The following is an 18193-nucleotide window of genomic DNA, read 5'->3' as shown; positions in this document are numbered from 1 at the left end:
GAGGAAGAGAGATGTTAAATATTTCCCCTCAGGCTCCCATGACCGCATTCAGTAAAGAGAGACCTTGTGTTAGAGTGTGTGTGAGAGACTTTTACTGTGTGCTGTTTGTGCATGTGCACAGGTGTGTGTTTGAAAGAGGGGTGTGTGTTTTCTGCATGTGGGTGTGTACCTAATTTAAAGGCAGTGTGTTTTAAATCTACTTTAAAAGGTGAGAACCAACAGTGAGTGTGTTTCTGTTGGGAAATGGAAGTTTTACAGCTCAACTCAACATCAGACCTCACCAGTGAGGTTACTGATCAAAACTGATACTCGAGACCGAAACCCAACAGTATTTTAGCCATTTAGCTGGTGATATCAGTCATTGCATTTTCATCCACCTGTTTTTATTTCAACTTTCAACGCCGTAAAAGTTTTTATGCTTGGCTGAGGTGGATAAAAACAAAATGCAGTAGAAAGTACAATGGAAACAGACTTAGCGAATAAATCATGATGTAAATAAAGCACATGACTTAACATCCACTGAAGAGACAAAAAATAGCGGCAGTTGAAATACATAAAACAAATAAATAAATGCTATATATATTCTTTTGTCAGTTTTTTGGAAATCTGATTAAAATTTTCGCTACAATCGGATGGAAACCTTTGCTAGTGACGGCAAAAGTAGTTCCTTCATGAACATAAAGCACAGGCTACAAGACACCACACATATTATTGTAACCAAAGAAGAGTTATTTTTTTATAGGCACATAAAAAAATTTGGTTTTCTAAAACTACTAAACTACTAAAAGTACTAGAGTAAAGAATTAGCTCCCAACACAGATCAACCTCTCTGGTCATCCCACGTCGCCTCGTGTCTTGTGTCTAATTCTGAAGTCAACAGCTCGCTGACTGCCAACAGAAGAACTCCACCCGTATGAGAGGAAAATAACTTCTCAGGAGTCCTTTTCTCATGGAAAGCCAAGACAAGCTAGTCAGCTATTGTCATACCACTACGAATCTGATTAAACAGTTAAGGAAGAAGAAAATGCAGAGATGAAAAGGTCAAAAAAGTTAAACTACACTCATGGGATCAAATCACTAATTCCAGGGTTCCATTTTTACGCATGTTGGGACTCTGGTAGGTTGAAACAAACACCAAAAAACGTCTGGGGATACTCAAACTAGAGAGGAGAGAATAAAACCAAAGCCTGAAAGTGAAAACATTGGAATACTAAGAAGCAGATTTACTGCTTAAGGACATAGAAACAGGAAACAGCAACAGTTTATGGTAATGCAGCACAATGTGGGGCCTTCATAGTCCTATAACACCTGTGAGGACTCCATTGTGATGGTGTTACAGGTGTTAAATATCCAACCATAGCCTCGGGCCGTGAAAGTGATCTGCAAATTGCATGAAAGCCTTTGTGTGTTTTGTATTTCACTCCCTCTATCCATGGAGATTTGACTATGTGTAGTATATTTTTAGGATTTCAGATGCTGATAGGCAATATTTTGTGTGTATCTGAGTTTTTTTTGCTGTGTGCCCCAGCATCCTGTGTTTCTTCCCCCGGAGGCCCAGTATTTCTTCCTGACAGACAAAACACCGGGTGCCTCGTGATCAAAGAGCGGAGGAATGCTGTCTGAGGATCACACGCAGCCTCGGTGTATCACATAATCACAGACAGACAGCGAGAGAAGGGATGCAGGCTTCAACTCAAACACTGCAGCCGCCGTGGGTTACACAGCTGGGGCAGCGGGATTACACGGCTATTGATGGTTAATGTGGTAGAGTCACAACCCAGTCTCCTACAAATTACGTTTGTACACTACTAAATTGAAACAGCAAACACATTTTTGAAGGAAACATAATGCCGCCCGAATTACACTTTCTGTCAACATAAGGAGAAAACATGTAAATGAATGTATTTGGCAAGTCGCACGTTGTTTTTTTTCTTCCCATTTATCTGATCTTGCAGCACAACATCCACAGGTGGTGACTACAGCATTGTTTAACTTTTTAATGGTTGTGTTTAGCTACTGGTAGCACTTGGTTATGGTTAGGTAAAGATCATAGTTTTGGTTTAATACAGAAAAATGTCTCAGCTTCTTTCGACACTTTTTTTTTGTGTACAAACCAGTGTAGCAGTGTAAATTCCTTCGAGGAGAGTCTATCCCAAAGTGTGCAGCCCAGTTATTTTTGCCCATAAACTGTAAAAATATGGACGTAGCCATTGTGACGTCACCAATTGGTTTTGAAACTCAAAGTGGAAGCTTAGTTGCTGAAATAAGCTACCTAGCGGCTAGCGACCTGTCACTCAAAGCAGCCACGTCCATAATTATGTATAACTTTACGGCTTAATAAAATTTACATAGGTGACTTATAAAAACATTCACCCCCCATACAATTGCTATGAAAGGGAAAATTAGCTATAGAGACCAAATTTGTTTTTTTGTACCAGGCTGTAACGTTTATCTCTGCTGTAAAGTTGGGTATTTTAACATGGGGGTCTATGGGGATTGACTCGTTTTTGGAGCTTCAAGTGGCTGTTTGAAGAACTGCAGTTTTTGGCACTTCCACATTGGCTTCATTTTTCAGTCCTGGAGGTTGCCGCTTGGTCTTGTCCCTCTCTATCCTTTATTACTCATGCAACCATAAGATGTTGTTTTGAGACTGTTTTTAGTGAGGTGTGCGGAGGTGAGAAAGCAGGTAGCAGGCTTGTTGCCCAAGCGGCAACCTCCAGGGCTGAAAAATGAAGCCAATGCGGAGGTGCCAAAAACCTGCATTCTATCTAATGGCCATCAGGGGACGACTCTACTGGCTGCCAAAAGAAGTCCAATTGTATGGAAGTCTATGAGAAAATGACCCTACTTCTCACTTGATTAAGTGATTAAACTGTTTCCTAATGAGTTTATGGTCTCAATTGCTAGTTTCAAGTCTTCTTCAATACAGCATGATGTCATTTTGTTAATTATGGTCCCATTTAGAGTAAAATAGATGATGAACTAGCATATGCTTTGGGGTGTGGCTACATTGTGATTGATAAGTCGCTACCACGGCGACAATGTTGCTTACGTAACGTAACCATTGCGTATAGGTGCAGCTGCTGCTATTTCACAGTGTGTTTTCAGTTCACTAAAGTTAATTGTTACATTTTGGTCGCCTAAAAAAAGTCTTATTCAGTGTTTGGTTGTAATAAAAGACCCACCAATGAGTCCGATGATCAGTTTTTCTAGTAGATTTTGTTTTAACGGTTTTAGGCCTGTTTTTTGCTAGCGAAAATTAGCATTAGGATGAGCATGATCACTGTTAACCATAGATTGTAAATGCACCGTGCAAACCAATGTAGCAGCTAGCGCTATGGTCCTCCCTCTCGTCCAAATATGGTTGCTTCTGGCTCCAAAAATCAAACATGGAGATGACCAAATCCAAGATGGCGATGGTCAAATCACTACACTCGAGGCTTCAAAACGGCAGTTTGCAAACCAATGGTTGACGTCACAGTGACTACGTCCATATTTTTTACAGTCTATGTTTTCGCCCCGCATCCAAGTGTGGCCTTTAGCAACAGGTAAAAACTCAGTAGTTTTCTTAGTCGACACTTTGTACGAACTAGCTCCTTTCATGCACGCTGAACCCTTTATTATTTACACAACCACAAGAAGTTGCTTGGGAGGAAAATATGAACCCGCATCATTTGAGCAAACGACTGTTGCCATTTCTCGGCTGAGGACAGTCTCCACATTCAAGTCAGTATCTCACTTTGGAGCTGCTATTTATCTTTGCGGATATTACCATCATAAAATGGTTTTGCATATCTGTGGTGAGGCTTGATGAATGTGTTTTTCTGACAATAGTTAAATGAGTTATAGTAGCTAGCTATAAATAGGATCTGTGGAATGGAAACTAGGCCAGTGTAGATGAACTTTATGACTCTTCTGATAACACTCGCTGAGATCAAGCCTCTGCATGTACATGACATTCTCAGTCTGGAGGAAATGTGTAGAAAAAGTAGACTGTAATAGGTTTAAGGTTAGGATTCAAGAAACCCAATGTTTGCTGTTCCCCAGAGCCCCAAAATCAGTAAGGCCGAATGTTAAACTGATCCTTTCTAGGCAGACATGAATGTTTATATCCAACCGAAATCAAGTATTTTCAGACCGATGTAAGTTATATGAGCACGGGGTCATTTGGAGGAAACAGTGGTTGTGTAAAAATAATATTTTTGCAATAAAAACTAAATTAAATTGCTGTAAATCTAACAGGATAAGAGGAAGCAGCTGGTCTGAACTCACAAGAGTTGAAGGTTACTGTTTTGAAGCAGCAGCAGCACAATAACAGAATTGTGAGAGGTACAGAGTCACTGGCCAAACACACATAAAACACACACAGTTTAATTGAATTCAAGGAGATCTATTGGCATGATAAGATTTTCTTACTCTGTCAACACAACCTCTTTTCCTCCCTCTTGTCGTCTCTATTTCCTATATAGACTTCAGCTGAAATAAAATAATATTTTTTTTTCAATTTCAAAAAATTATAGAAATGAATGAAAAAATATGAAGATCTAACTGAGCACAGACATGTGAGCTCTTGGTAAATTGGAACATTTAATAAATTAAAACAGTAGAGCTTGTGTTCTTTTTGTTTGTACATCTCTGCTATTTCTTCGTCTTATATTTTCAATCTGACAGACATAGTCTGTATATTTTGTTTTGCTTACACTAAGGTCAGTGTGTCGCTGCTCTGTTAAAGCTGGATGAATGCTTTACATTTTTACAGCGAGCTCTTATCCTGGCTGGTCCATATCTGAGGCTCAGATTGTCCGTCTGGATAAGGACAAGATCCAAGATAACAGCAAACAAAAATACACTGTGCTGCATTACATACACACACACACACACACACACACAATGTTGTGTCCCACCCTGATACAGATCTGTGTTCTCCTTTGAACCCCCCGCAAATTAAGCAGAACAAGGCTAGGTCAAAACCTAGTATGTGGCTGGACTGTGTTCAATGTGGTCAATGTGTGAAATTGTGGCCATTGTGTTGCAGGGATAGTCAGTGGTAGTTTCTATAATGTGAATTCCTGGATAGTAAATGTTCATTTGCAATTTTCTGTAGTTGTCCCAGTGATATTTGTTATTAAAGTGCACTGAAGTAGCATCACATGACATGGTTAAGCAATGTTTGAGTTAAAAAAAAAGGTTATAAATGCAGTTGCAAGAACAATACTTTCCACTCATATCTTGGGATGTTTGATTTGAAAGAGAACTGATTTTAATTTTAATTATAACTATTCTAATTATCCATTAACTCCCCCTGCTCTTTCATCTGTTTCTATCTGTGGATATCTGTAAACATGTGTGCTGCATTCTGAATCGCGTATCTCTACTTTTTACTTTTAGTACGTACTGCAGCAGTTTATCAGCTTCTGTCATTGCACTGTCAATGCACCGCAACGGCTAATGGAGAAACTCCAACACTGGGCTGGCCGACCAATGGTGTAATTTCATCACTCAGTGAGTCAGTCAGTCAATCAGTAATGGACAGACATTCGGGGTTACAGGGCTTCTCTGTAGCCGTTCCAGCCAAAAATTACTTTGAATTTGCTTTTACAGAGTTACATTTACCTATTGATATACCTTTTAACTTCTGCACATGCTAATGAAATGAAACTGGGTTTATTTTGTGATGAAGACTGTAAAAACAGTCACATTCTTTCCATAAAAATAACTGCCCACACGAATGCAAATAAATTTGAAAATGCATCCTTGTCCTGTGTTGGGCCTTTCATTCACACTGAACACCAGTGTTATGTTGTGGTGTTGACACAAAAATAGTGCTTGTCAGAAACTCATGGACATGGAAACTCACAAGGTGCTGTTTTTATTTGCTTTTGTGGAAAAAGTCATAAAAAAAATAAATTAACTAAATATCGCAAACCCTCCCTTTTTCACACTTGGCTGAGTTGGAAAAGTTGGTGTATCGATAAAAACAAAATGTGATAAAGTGTAACATAAAGAGACATAGAGAATATATCATGACATACATGAAGCATATGACTTGTTGCACCTTATTCCTCTGCAATGATTTAATGGCCTCCAACTGGAAAATTAATGCTACCAGCTGTTTATCTCAATAAACTGACTCCTAATATTCCAATCACAGCATGAATGGAAACACATGTGAATTCAAATTTTCTTTCGCCAATTTTCGAGAAATTAGGTTGAAATTTGCACTACATTTGGAAACAAATCAGATAAAGACGTACTCAAGTACTTGCAAAGCTAAGAGGCCTTTGTTCTGTCGCCTCCAACTCTCTCTGTGATTGCAGGTTGATCACACAGTACCAAAGACCTTTTTCCTAGAAACATGTTTATTGAGTTATCTGGATAACTTGTCTGAGTAATGCCGGGCAGACACCGTACACATTAAGCCCAATTTTAGCCCCAAATTGGTTGCCCCTGACTAATTTAAAGATCGGGACGAATTTCTGCCAGCTTGGGTGTCGTTTGATGTGCAGTTTGAAGTCACAACGCCGGATTAATTGCCTGAACTATCAACCATCTGGCTCTTGGATGATCAGCTGAATTTCTGGCAGGTCAGCAATTTTGTTCAGCTGCCTGCAGTCTGAGCAGTTCAACGGTCTAATTCCCCACATGGCTGCTGTCAAAATATGTTTTTAACTACAATATAGCAAGCTTGTTTTAATATTATTGGAGTAACCACTACTACATGTTGTGGCTGAAACTGCTGTGATATAAAACTAAATTTAGCTGCAAACAAACAGATCGTGTTGTCCACATCTGCTTTCCATTCATAGTAGAATTGCACAAAGTAATGCTGCCTTTTGTTAACATTGTTGGGCACATGATTGTCTTTTTTTGAATAAACTTAACTAGAATTGTCACTGGACAAAACCAACCGAGGGTTCCCTGCTCATGTTCAGTGTGAGCTCCCACGTCGTAGCCGGTTAATTAATCTGTAAAGTGTGAGCATAAAAGTCCGATTATAACGCTCAAGACTAACAAAAATGCAAAAACACCTCAAATCAGAAACATGGATTGATGTCAAAAGACCTATTCTGACTCTGATATTCATCAGTATTTTACACTAACATTTTTTCATGCAGAAACCAAAGAATTACTTTTAGCCTTTGTTACTATTACTTTATCGACTATTCAACAAGTAAACTGTCTTCCCAATCTCATCTCCAGTTGGACCAAGGGATGCAGCAATATACAGTAAAATATAAATGATGAATAGCCCAATGTATATCTTAAAAGATTATGGAAAGACATGGAAAGCAAACTTCACTAAAAAGTGCAAGATAAAGGAAAGATACGTCCTTATAAAACTATAATGCATCAAAAACTGTCACACAAGACTTCAAAGGGTCCTTAGGGGCAATGTGGGACTCAGCTGGCATCCGGTTGAACTTGTTGGCCATGTTGGGACACGTTCAGAGCCAAAAAGTGAAGGAAATCAATGGGACTCGTCTGTTGAGTGTGTCTCTTAAGCTTGTCGGCTGGTGTCCTGTTTCAGCTGATGATGGGGGAGCTTTGTCTGTCGGACCTGCATCTGACCGAGGAATTAATCCTTCACAATCCACAAAGATTACAGTGTTGTTCAGTCCCGGCTGCCATAATTCATATCTCCTTTACTGCCTGTACTGTCTTTGAGTCTCTGTGTTTGTTTATACAGTACAGTAGATGAATAAAATCATTTAAAAAAAGCTCATGTTACATAAGATATAGATTCATTCTCGTCAGATTCAGATAGAAGCTGGTTTTGTTATCTTTTTGATGCTTACATTGAGTGAAATTTTCCATGCTTTTGTCCATCCTGTGTGCGTGCATCTCCCTGTCTGCTTCTTTTCTTTCTGCAAAACTGGCATTTGCCTTTACGTAAACATGTTTTATCTCAACAAGTTTGACTTTTCTCCCAGACTCCTCCCTCTCCCATTTCCCTCTCCGTGTTTGGCAGGTAAACCTCCTCTCTGTTTGCCATTTTCCTTTAACACAATAGGCGGCTGATTAGAGGACTGGAGGAAAGGGGAAGATTACAAGAGATACATGAAGAGGAAGAGAATATGATAAGCAGATGGTGATGATGTTTGTTTACAGGAAGAACTATATAAAACCAGATGACAACACATTGTTAAAGATTAAACCAGTGGTTTCAAACCTTTTTGGTTTTTGACGTCATACAAAAAGCAGTGTGTAGTCGGGGTCACGTTTCAGATGTCTATGAGTTGTTAACAGCTCCGCCAAATAATGGTTTTTCCCTCTAAACCTCTCACATGGTTTCATCTCAATAAATGTTCAAATGATCCAATATTTCACTCAAATCAAAGATTAGAGAAAAAGTCCAAAAGCTAAAAACAGATTTGTGTATCAGAACTTTGTTTTTTCTTCTTTCCTCTCCCATTAATCATCTCACATAAAACCTAAAACCTTCTCCTGTTTTTTAAAACACCTACAAATAACCTAAACATCAGTATCAGCCTTCAAAATTCCCCTAGCAGTCTAACCCTCCTTCTAATGATAGGTGACATAGCAGAGCTGAGGTCATAAAGACAAAATGAGTCAAAACGAAAGATGTACAAGGAGAAACCATTAACTATTCAGACTTCAGATAACAGTCACACTAAAGGTCGAAGATCAGATTCTGTAAGACACAAGAGAGAGAGAAAGAGAAGAAATAGACATTATGGAAGAAGGGAGAAGACGAGAAACAGCTTCCCACACTGGAATATGTTTTCTTAAGTTTTATACCAGTTGTATGTTTTCCCTCTTTGTGGTTTTTCCTTGTGTGTACTGTAGTGAGACCCCACCCCACCCAGGCCCTAACCTAGCCAATAGCTGTTAATGAGTGACCATAAAAGACAGAGGGAAAACACATTAACATTCCTTATTTTTTTCTTTTATACATGTACTTTTCTGACTTTTAACACTTTAGCGTTAATGTAAAAGGAAGGCCATAATTACACTTTGACGTCCATATTATTTGCCATTAACGCTGACCTCTGTACTTTTCTTCAAGCATGAAGATATTAGAGATAATAACACTAATGTACAAGATGGAGGTGAAGAGTGTTTTCTTCCCTGATGTCCATTTAATTCCGAAATATGTTAGCGCCGTATTACTCTGTTGGACTGTGGTAAAGAGTGAAATATCTTAACAAATACTTGATGGATTTGCATAAAATTTGGCAGAGAAATTAATAGTCTAAGAAGGATGAATTCTACTCTATAATTATCCTCAGACTGTTGACCAATTGCCTCCAATATGTCAAAATTTCCACTTGTCTAACTGAATTCCTGCCAGTCTCAAATGTACTTTCTGATAAATGCTAACATAGCATGCTAAAATGCTATGCTCAATAAAAAAAATAGAACAAGAAGTAGAGAAGTAATTCATACAAAAAATGTAATATGCCATGCTATCTGTACACACATTAATTAACATTCTCACATGCAAACATTAAATTGTAAACAATGATGAAACGAGGATATGAAATTGCTAAGTGTGCGCACACATGCTAACATTAGCATGTCAGAATGCTAATAAACTATCTATTCAGTACTTGATAAAAGAGAAAAATATGGTACTTCTTTCATGCAATAATATTATAATAGTATTAGCATTAGCATTTGTTGGAAATCTTTTGAGATACATATAATGTTAATAAGCTAACAAGCTAAATGTTACACTGATTAACTTGCTAACGTGACATGCTATTTGCAAGCATTATTAAAGACTGAAGCTACCAACAGCTAACTGAATTAATGTTGATATCTTTATTTTAGGGCTGCAACTAACAATTATTTTTCATTTTTGATTAATCCGCTGATTATTTTCTCGATTAATCCTTTAGTCGATGAAATGCTAAAAAAATAGTGAAAAAAATTGCATTCACAATTTCTCAGACCCCATGGTGATGTCTTTAGTTTGCTTGATTTGTCTGACTAACAGTCAAAAACCTTCAGATATCCAATTTTCTGTCATGTATGACGAAGAAAAACAGCAAATTGTCACATTGAGAAGCCTGAACGGTTGGCATTTTTGCTTGAACATTTTCTTTCATTCGACTAATTGTTGCAGCTCTAGCTTATGTTGACCATCTCCCAGTAGAAAAAAAAAAAAATTGAACAACTGCAAACAATTTATATAATAAGAAAATATACTGTACATAGTGTTTCCTGACCTCCAAGAAGTCCCACCAAGATCCTTAAATCTGAGGGGTCACACGATTAAAGGCATAAAAAAGACAAAAATAATATATTTTCCAATTTTTTCCTTTTTATAGAGAAATACTGGAAACTTTCATCTCTTCAAACCTGCCAAATTCACTCAAATAAAACAATCCGAGGAGCTAAAATAAATCTTTTGTTGAACTGCTTGTGATGACGGGTCACAAGTAGATACTGATTGGTTGGGAACTACTTGTACTGTTTATCATGCTGTGAGTATCATATCAGAGGTAAAAGACACTCCTAGAACACATCAGACTTTAATAAAAGTACAATATTGATCCACATAAAAGCCAACAGAGGTGTTAACTATGAGAAAATTGAGAGATTTCATTCTTTCGTGTAGCTCAGCTTTACACTTTCTGTTGTTTTCCTGAAAAGCCGACGGGGGTCTTTAATGTGACAGCAGGGCCGGGCTCAGATAAATTATCACCGTCTCTGACCTGCTGGTGTTAATGAGTTGCCATCAGAGCCAAAGAGAAAACACATGAACATTCCTCTCTATCCGGACTCCCTATTTATTTTCCCTCCCTCTGCGATCTTTGTTTTCTCTCCATCTCCCTCCGCCTGTGTTTGTCTTTCCCAGCAGACAGGAAGTGGACCCCATGACCAGTTACTCTCTCCTCTCTCTCTCTGTCAATCATTTACTGCCTCTCCCTTTAGCCAAACCAATCACATGGCGGGAGAGGAGGATGAACTGTAACTCACGCCATACAGACGCTCAGATGGTGGTCATTACTCATTTTAAAAGTAATGTTATGGCTGTTATTCAATGCAGTTACATTCTCCAAAAACAGCAACTGCATACCCCTCTCTTTTGTTAAAAAAAACAGTTAATACTTTTAAGATACTATTGCTGTCAAATGTAATTTAACTGCACAAAATCAAAGTTACAGTATGACAACAATAAAGTAGCCTGCGTGCACTAAAAAACACATCACTGGTTGTGAGATACAACATATTCAACACCTAATCTATCTGACTATACATTACAATCAGTGAAATTGAAACTGAAATGTAATATATATATACAGTTGAATAATAATAGATCCTACAAGTATATCCCTGAAATAAAGACATGTACTGTAGGAAGGAATAGCTTATAAGTAAATCAAACATCAAATTTGGCCTGAAATTAATCTTTTATTAGAACTAAAGAATATAAAGAGAGTTTTTTAGAGCCTAAATAGCCTAAATGCTGTTTCAGACACATAAAAAGATTAACTTTGACACAAAAAATGATCTAATTTTCTGTACAGAAATCTGCAAAACATATTAGCTATCTGGCACATTCAGGTTCAAGAGTTCTCGTGGTCGGGTCTTGTGCGCTGCAGATTCAGGCCAGCTGATTGAATTGACCGGTGATTATGTTAGTCACTAACAAGATCTGATGGCCCAGGTTGACGTCAAACCTCAAATTGTATCTCTCTTCTGTATCTGGTGTTTGCTTGTTGCAGCTATTTTCAGCTTGATTACAGTGAATTCAGACAATTTATTCGTAGATAATTGCATTGTGACTAATTTTTAACTCAATAAGAGATCCATTAAGTTTCTAATTTGATAAATTCAGCTTATTGTCCAGACATCATATGCAGCTTTTTACTGAGCATAACTCTGCTGGAAAAAGAGATGCTAGTGGATGCAATGGTGGTAAATACTCATTTTTACTCATTTTTATTGTTTGTCACCTTCATAATCATTCACAGGAGGACTTCCCTTGCACGAGTATGACATGCTAGCAGAGTAAATGCCTCGATGTCTTGGCTGGCTGCCCTGTTAGATCACTGTCACGGTGATAACTGACACAGGTGTGTGCGTGAGAGCGTGCAAGAGTGTAAATCAGTTAGTGCTGACAGGCATCTACGTACCAAAGGGAGCACCGCTGATTGACCGAGTTATTTAAAGCAACACACACAGCACGACCTTAAGTCTATAGATACTGTAAGGATGCCGCAAAACTAACAAGTCATGGATTCACTGTAATGGGGGGGCAGTTGTTTTTTTTGGGGGGGGAGGGGTGTTATGGTTTTAGTTGCAGCCTTAGTAATTAAGGCAAAATTCTCTGGATTATGATACTTATTAAATCTTAAATCTATTTTCTTATTGATGTTGTTTTATTGGGAATTAAGGATGTGTCTAAAGATCTAAAGGAAAAGTGCACAATTTGTATTTTACATTCAGTTTTGATTTTATTACTGTAGCTACACTAGTTTTTACTGCTTTATACGCCAAAATATTACTAATATTATCTCAACTCTGATTGGTGTAAATGTAAAAAAAATGGCTACAGTATAAAGTGGAATCAACATCTCTCTAAATAGTTTAGTTTTAGCTAAGTATAGCTAATAAAATGGCAACTGACTGTATGTTTGATATTATCTATTATTTATGATTTATTTAGATCTCTATTAATTGTTGCCTTGGCAACAACAACTCTTCCTTGGGTCCATGTGGATAAAAAACTAGTGATGTAAGTCAGCATGTTGAGGCTCACTAAAGATACAATTTAGTATAGGACTGCAACTAACGATTACTTTCATTATCAATTAATCTTATGATTATTTTCTAGATTAATTGATTAGTCGTGTAGTCTTTAAAATGTAGGAAAATGTCAATCACTGCTTCCCAAAGCACAAGATGCAACTTCCAGTGTCTTGTTTTGTCTTGACCAACAGTCCACATCTTAAAGATATTCAGTTTACTGTCATAAAAGACTAAAAAAACCCAGAAAATATTCACATTTAAGAAGCTGAAACCAGAGGATTCAAGCATTTTTCTTAAAAAAATGACTCAAAATAGTTGCCAGGAGTCATTTTCTGTCTACTTTAATAATAACATAAATTGTGTGTATTCAGGGTCGAGAGGCTAATTACTGATGCTAGTATTTATGTAACAACGCTACCAAAAACCAGCTATTTCTGTGACTTTTCAGTACCTAAATTTGACATTTTCATGAAGGAAAATGTCCTGAACAGTGCTGAATATTCAGTACTTCCCACCACAATTATGTTCTTGGCAGGAAAAGGAAAGAAAATGTAACTAAATACAAATACAAATGGCTAAAATCTGATCACTATCGGCTGCCCGGTTGCAAAAAAGTATAAAATATGTCAACATTTGGCGGCCGAAACCTGTTCAAGGATCACATTTAACCTTAAAAACACACATAAAGAGAAACACAAACACACACACACGTTCTCTTTCGCTGAAACACATGAGAGCTTATGACTGTCTTATGGCTACACATCATGTTATTATCTCTGACATTCAGTTTTTCTGGACGGTTTCTGCACCACAAACCGCAGACAGACAGACAGAAACACAGTGAGATCTGTACATGGAGACACAGCAGCTCTTTCAGATGTTTCAGGCGTTTTTGTAAATATTCTAACAGAAGAGAAACTAATCTCCTCCTTAAGAGAAAAATACATTTTCCCATGATGCTTAACTCTTTATTATGATGTAGAAGTGCAGTGTTACCATCGGTTTTATTACTACTGTGGTTTTTATTGGTTTTAATATTATAATTAGTGTATTTTAGTCCATTTCTTTTTGTTTTATTGTCTGATTTTACTGCCTCATTGTAGTCCTTAGATGTTTTAATGCTAATTAAACCATGTAAAACACTTTGTAACTTTGTTCAGAAAAATGTTGTACAAATAAAGTTTATTATGATTATCATTATTATTATCTGTTGCGTTAGTTTCACTGCCAATATTACAACAACGTCGACAATTACACACTCAAACCGCAGCACTGGCACATATATGTGCATTAAATAACTTCTAGCATGAATAAATGTCATATTTTTACTTTTTTGTTAAAGAGTAAAATACTGAGATTTTTTTAACATTCAATTTTAGCTTTTTTTTCATAATAATAATATAATAACACATTTTATTTATAGAAAAAATGTATTCAAAGTACTCAAAAGACACTTTTCACAGAAGAAAAAAGTCTGTATATAATACACAATAAAAGCAAGAGAACACACTAAAAGTACATTAAGTAGCAAAACAAATTATTTCTAATATGTTTTATAATCCTATAACTACTTGTAAAGCAGATAAATGCTGGAAAAATACCATTTGTGCACTTCTGTTTAAATACACAGACACACACTGGCATGTCTGTGGGAAGCTTTGACAGCTCTCAAGTACATAGATACACATTTGCAACCACACACACACACACACATACACACACACACACACATGTACACACTGACCTCACCGTACCCAGCTGCAAACACACCAAAAATGTATTTTTATGAAATAGCAGACAGAAGTTAAAAACCCGTAGCACCGCACTCAGCACGACTCGGTTTGAAATGTGCTGAGCTAATCCTCCTCAAGCTGCAGGAAAAAAACAAGCAGAGGAGCCGAACTCAGACTGGAAATATCAAAACTGGTGTTCGTACCAGCTCAGATGTAAACATTGAGGGGTAATGTCGGCTTGTTCGGTTGTAGTATTTCAGTAAAGGTTGACAAAATGTAAGCTAATAACGTAGCATAATCCAAAATAGAAAATAAACAAGCTTTAGTATTGTTAAACGCACAAAATGTAATTTCAGCCGCTAGGGGTCTCAATCAAAACAATAACAAAAGACAGAGTGTGACAACGGTGTGAAGTAGCGTTTTTATGTTTTTACCAGGAACCAAATTATCCGCAGAGGTCTCCTCCTCTCCAGAACAAACAGGCCCACTGATTAAAACAGGTGAAAACACTGAATAAAGCATTTTTACGTTAAAAATCAAGTGTTTTTCTGACGCTGTTCAGCAGAAAGAGGATGTCCACGAGGGGCTGCTAGCTGAGCTGCTGCTAATGTTTTCTCAGCTTGTTTCTCCGATAACTTAAGATCCAGACGTTCAGCAGGTTTTTAGCTGAGGCCGAATTATCTGCAAAGGTCTCCTCTTCTCCAAAAACAAACATACGCTGGGATTAAAACCATAAAAATATTGAATAAAGCTGTTTCACATAAAAAATCAATGTTTCTCCGATGATGTTCAGCGAGCAGCAGACTTCCGGGAGGGGCTGTTAGCTGAGCTGCTGCTAACGATTTCTCAGCTTGTTCCTCTGATAACTTAAGATCCAGACGTCCGATGACTAAAATCCCTAATCCGGTTAAAAGATACAGTTAAAAACGACCAAGATTAAAGACTTTATCATAAAAATGTGGCTTAAAATGGAATAAAAGTCAATTTATAACAGTTTCTGTTGAACAAGAGTTGTTCCTTGGCCCCAAGGAACAACTCTCTCTCAGGAGAGTAGTTCTGTGTAAGACAGACGCTACTGAGCATGTGCGGGAATGTGGCTCCATTTACAGTGATTCAGTAGCTTGTTGTGCTACATCAGCCTTCAATCAATCAGACTTAATTTACAAGCACTTTTCATACAAATACAACGTAACACAAAGTGCTTAACACAATAAAAACAATACAATCAATACAATCAATACAACCCCACCATCCCATGTTATAAATAAAGAACGCAATAACAACAGAAACTGAGGAAACGTTATCATAACTCTCATGAATTTGCAATGAGGAAACACCAGAATACATACAAATACATATCACAACCTCTCATAATGATATGAAGTTCTTGGAGAAATTTATACTGTAGTACAAAGTCAAGAGGTTGTGACATGTAGGATGGTAGACGGAGACACATTCCCACACATGCTCAGTGGCGTCTGCCTCACACAGAACTACTCTCCTGAGACTGAAAACATGCTTGTTCTTATTAGTCTTTGGACACGTTTCTAAACAAAATACCGTAAATATATTCTTCATAATGAAAGAACTTGTCACCAAGTGCAACAACTCTTAACATGAACCAGACCTGCTACACACCCAGCTGTCTTCTCGGAATTACACACACGAGTCATTCTTGGTGAGTGATGCATGAGGGGTGTGTGTGCAAAAACTTGGGGTCCAATGTTTTATCGAAGCAGAAAGGAATTCGACACATTACAGGAAAACACACACAAACTGAAACTCATGTGCTTGTGCTCAGACACACGTCGTCTTTTGGGCGGCAACTAACAGTTATTTTCATTATCGATTTTTTAAAAAATGAAACAAGGAAAAATGTCCAAGAGAACAAACTGTCATCATCCAGTGTCTTGTTTTGACCAACAAATAGTTAAAAACCCCAAAAACATTTAAATTACAACAATTTAAGATCAATAAAAGCAGCAACTTCTCAGTTTTTAGAACCTGGATACATCAAATATTTGGTATTTATGCTTGAAAAATGATTTAAAATGATTATCAATAATTAAAATAGTTGTAGATAATTAATTTTCTATCCATTGACTAATTTATTAATTGATTAATTGTTGCAGCTATGTAATATCTGTCATATTGTTGTTTTTGCCATCACTTAACACACATATACACTCATTTACACTCATATTGTAATTATGTAAGGCTTAGATACCTAATTTTAATCTTTTTTTAACAGTATTTCCTGATATTTATTGAAGAAAAAACCCAATCCACATGCAATAACATTAATGACAAGCTAATACAGACAACACTTCACTGTTCTCCTGTTTATTTTGCCTGCTCTGCTTGGATTGACGGCTCAGGAGATGTAACGACAAACCACGGCAGCTCAAAATCTTTGATTATACCTCTCCCTGGTGGTGAGACACAATACTGCCCAACCTGAAATTAGCCTGAACCTGGTTTAACCATGAACACCAAGTCTGTCAGTGATGTCTATGGAGGCTGTTTAGAGCCAAAATTCAGACTTCAGACTATTCAGAAGTTTATTAGGATGAAAAAAAGCCTCTGAAACTGTATTTAAAGCATCGTGCAGCAACAAAAATCTCCAATCAAAGCAACAAAAATCATTTAAAAACTTATAAAAACATTATACTCATGCAAAATCCTGAATTATCCAGTAAAATGTTCAACAAAGAGCTTCACACACTACTTATTTATTCTACATTATTATATTATTATACCAGATGTAGACAACACTGACAAGATAAACCCATATTTTAGATTAATGATGACATCTAATACTGATGTTTTATATGATAAAGGAAGGAAAAAGGACCTAAATTAACACACACACACACACACACACACACAGTTTCGTGTGTACTTACATGGAGCTGTGTGTTGTTATTGTTGAGCTGGTCCTGGCTGACGGGCGAAGCTGCAGGATGACAGTCCAACGACACTTTGTCCCGACAAGCAGCGTGACACGTGTACTTACAACCTGCAGAGAAATCAATGGATTAATTGATTGATTGTCAAAAGAAGGGGACGGGGGGACATAGGTTTATCTGTGATTGTAAAATGACAGTCACACATGGGCTACGTGCAGGTATTAAAACTCGACTGCGTGTGTGTGTAACGTATATGCAAATACGAGTTTGATATGGACAGAGTCTGTCAGTTGAGGTCAGAGTTCCTCTTTGCAAATGGAAACCAACAACATGCAAATTCTGACCTGCTTTACAATCTGGGATTAAATATGAAAGAGGAAAAATGTCAGTTTGTCTCAGCATCAAAACAGGATTTCATTCATATATGTTTTTAATATTCAACAGCCAAAACTTTAACCCTTACACACTGTTCAGTTGTACATTTTTACATTTAAGAGCAATAAAAACAACCCGAACACTTTTCTTTTAGTCTGAAATTTAATGACTTCTCCTAATGTGACTCAGAATATACAAAAATAGAAATATTTCAACTTTTTAAAAGCATTTTTTTGTGCAGCTGATACACATTTTTTGTATTATATTCTTCACATTTAATATAATTCATTGACCTCATTATGTTCTCCTGTTTTATGTGACAAAGGATCATTTTATAGTGTATTTGTAAATGTTTTTTCTCCACAATAAAAGCATAAAAACTTCAGAACACACACTCTCTGCTCTCTGAAAGCTTCATAAAGGATTAACCAGTGACTGATGATGTGTTCATGA

General features: G+C 37.1%; 1 protein-coding gene across 1 annotated transcript in view; it reads right to left on the bottom strand.

The window, feature by feature from the left end:
- rassf3 (Ras association domain family member 3) overlaps positions 1-18193 on the bottom strand; it is an 81321-nt gene that overhangs the window by 47458 nt on the left and 15670 nt on the right. The window contains exon 2 of the mRNA XM_067581773.1: positions 17363-17475. Within this exon, the coding sequence (XP_067437874.1) occupies positions 17363-17475 (113 nt within the window). The remainder of the gene's footprint in view (positions 1-17362; positions 17476-18193) is intronic.

This window comes from Thunnus thynnus, chromosome 23, assembly GCF_963924715.1.
Source record: "Thunnus thynnus chromosome 23, fThuThy2.1, whole genome shotgun sequence".
NCBI lineage: Eukaryota > Metazoa > Chordata > Actinopteri > Scombriformes > Scombridae > Thunnus > Thunnus thynnus.
The sequence above is the reverse complement of the archived record's forward strand: the minus strand, read 5'-3'. Positions and strand labels throughout refer to the sequence as shown.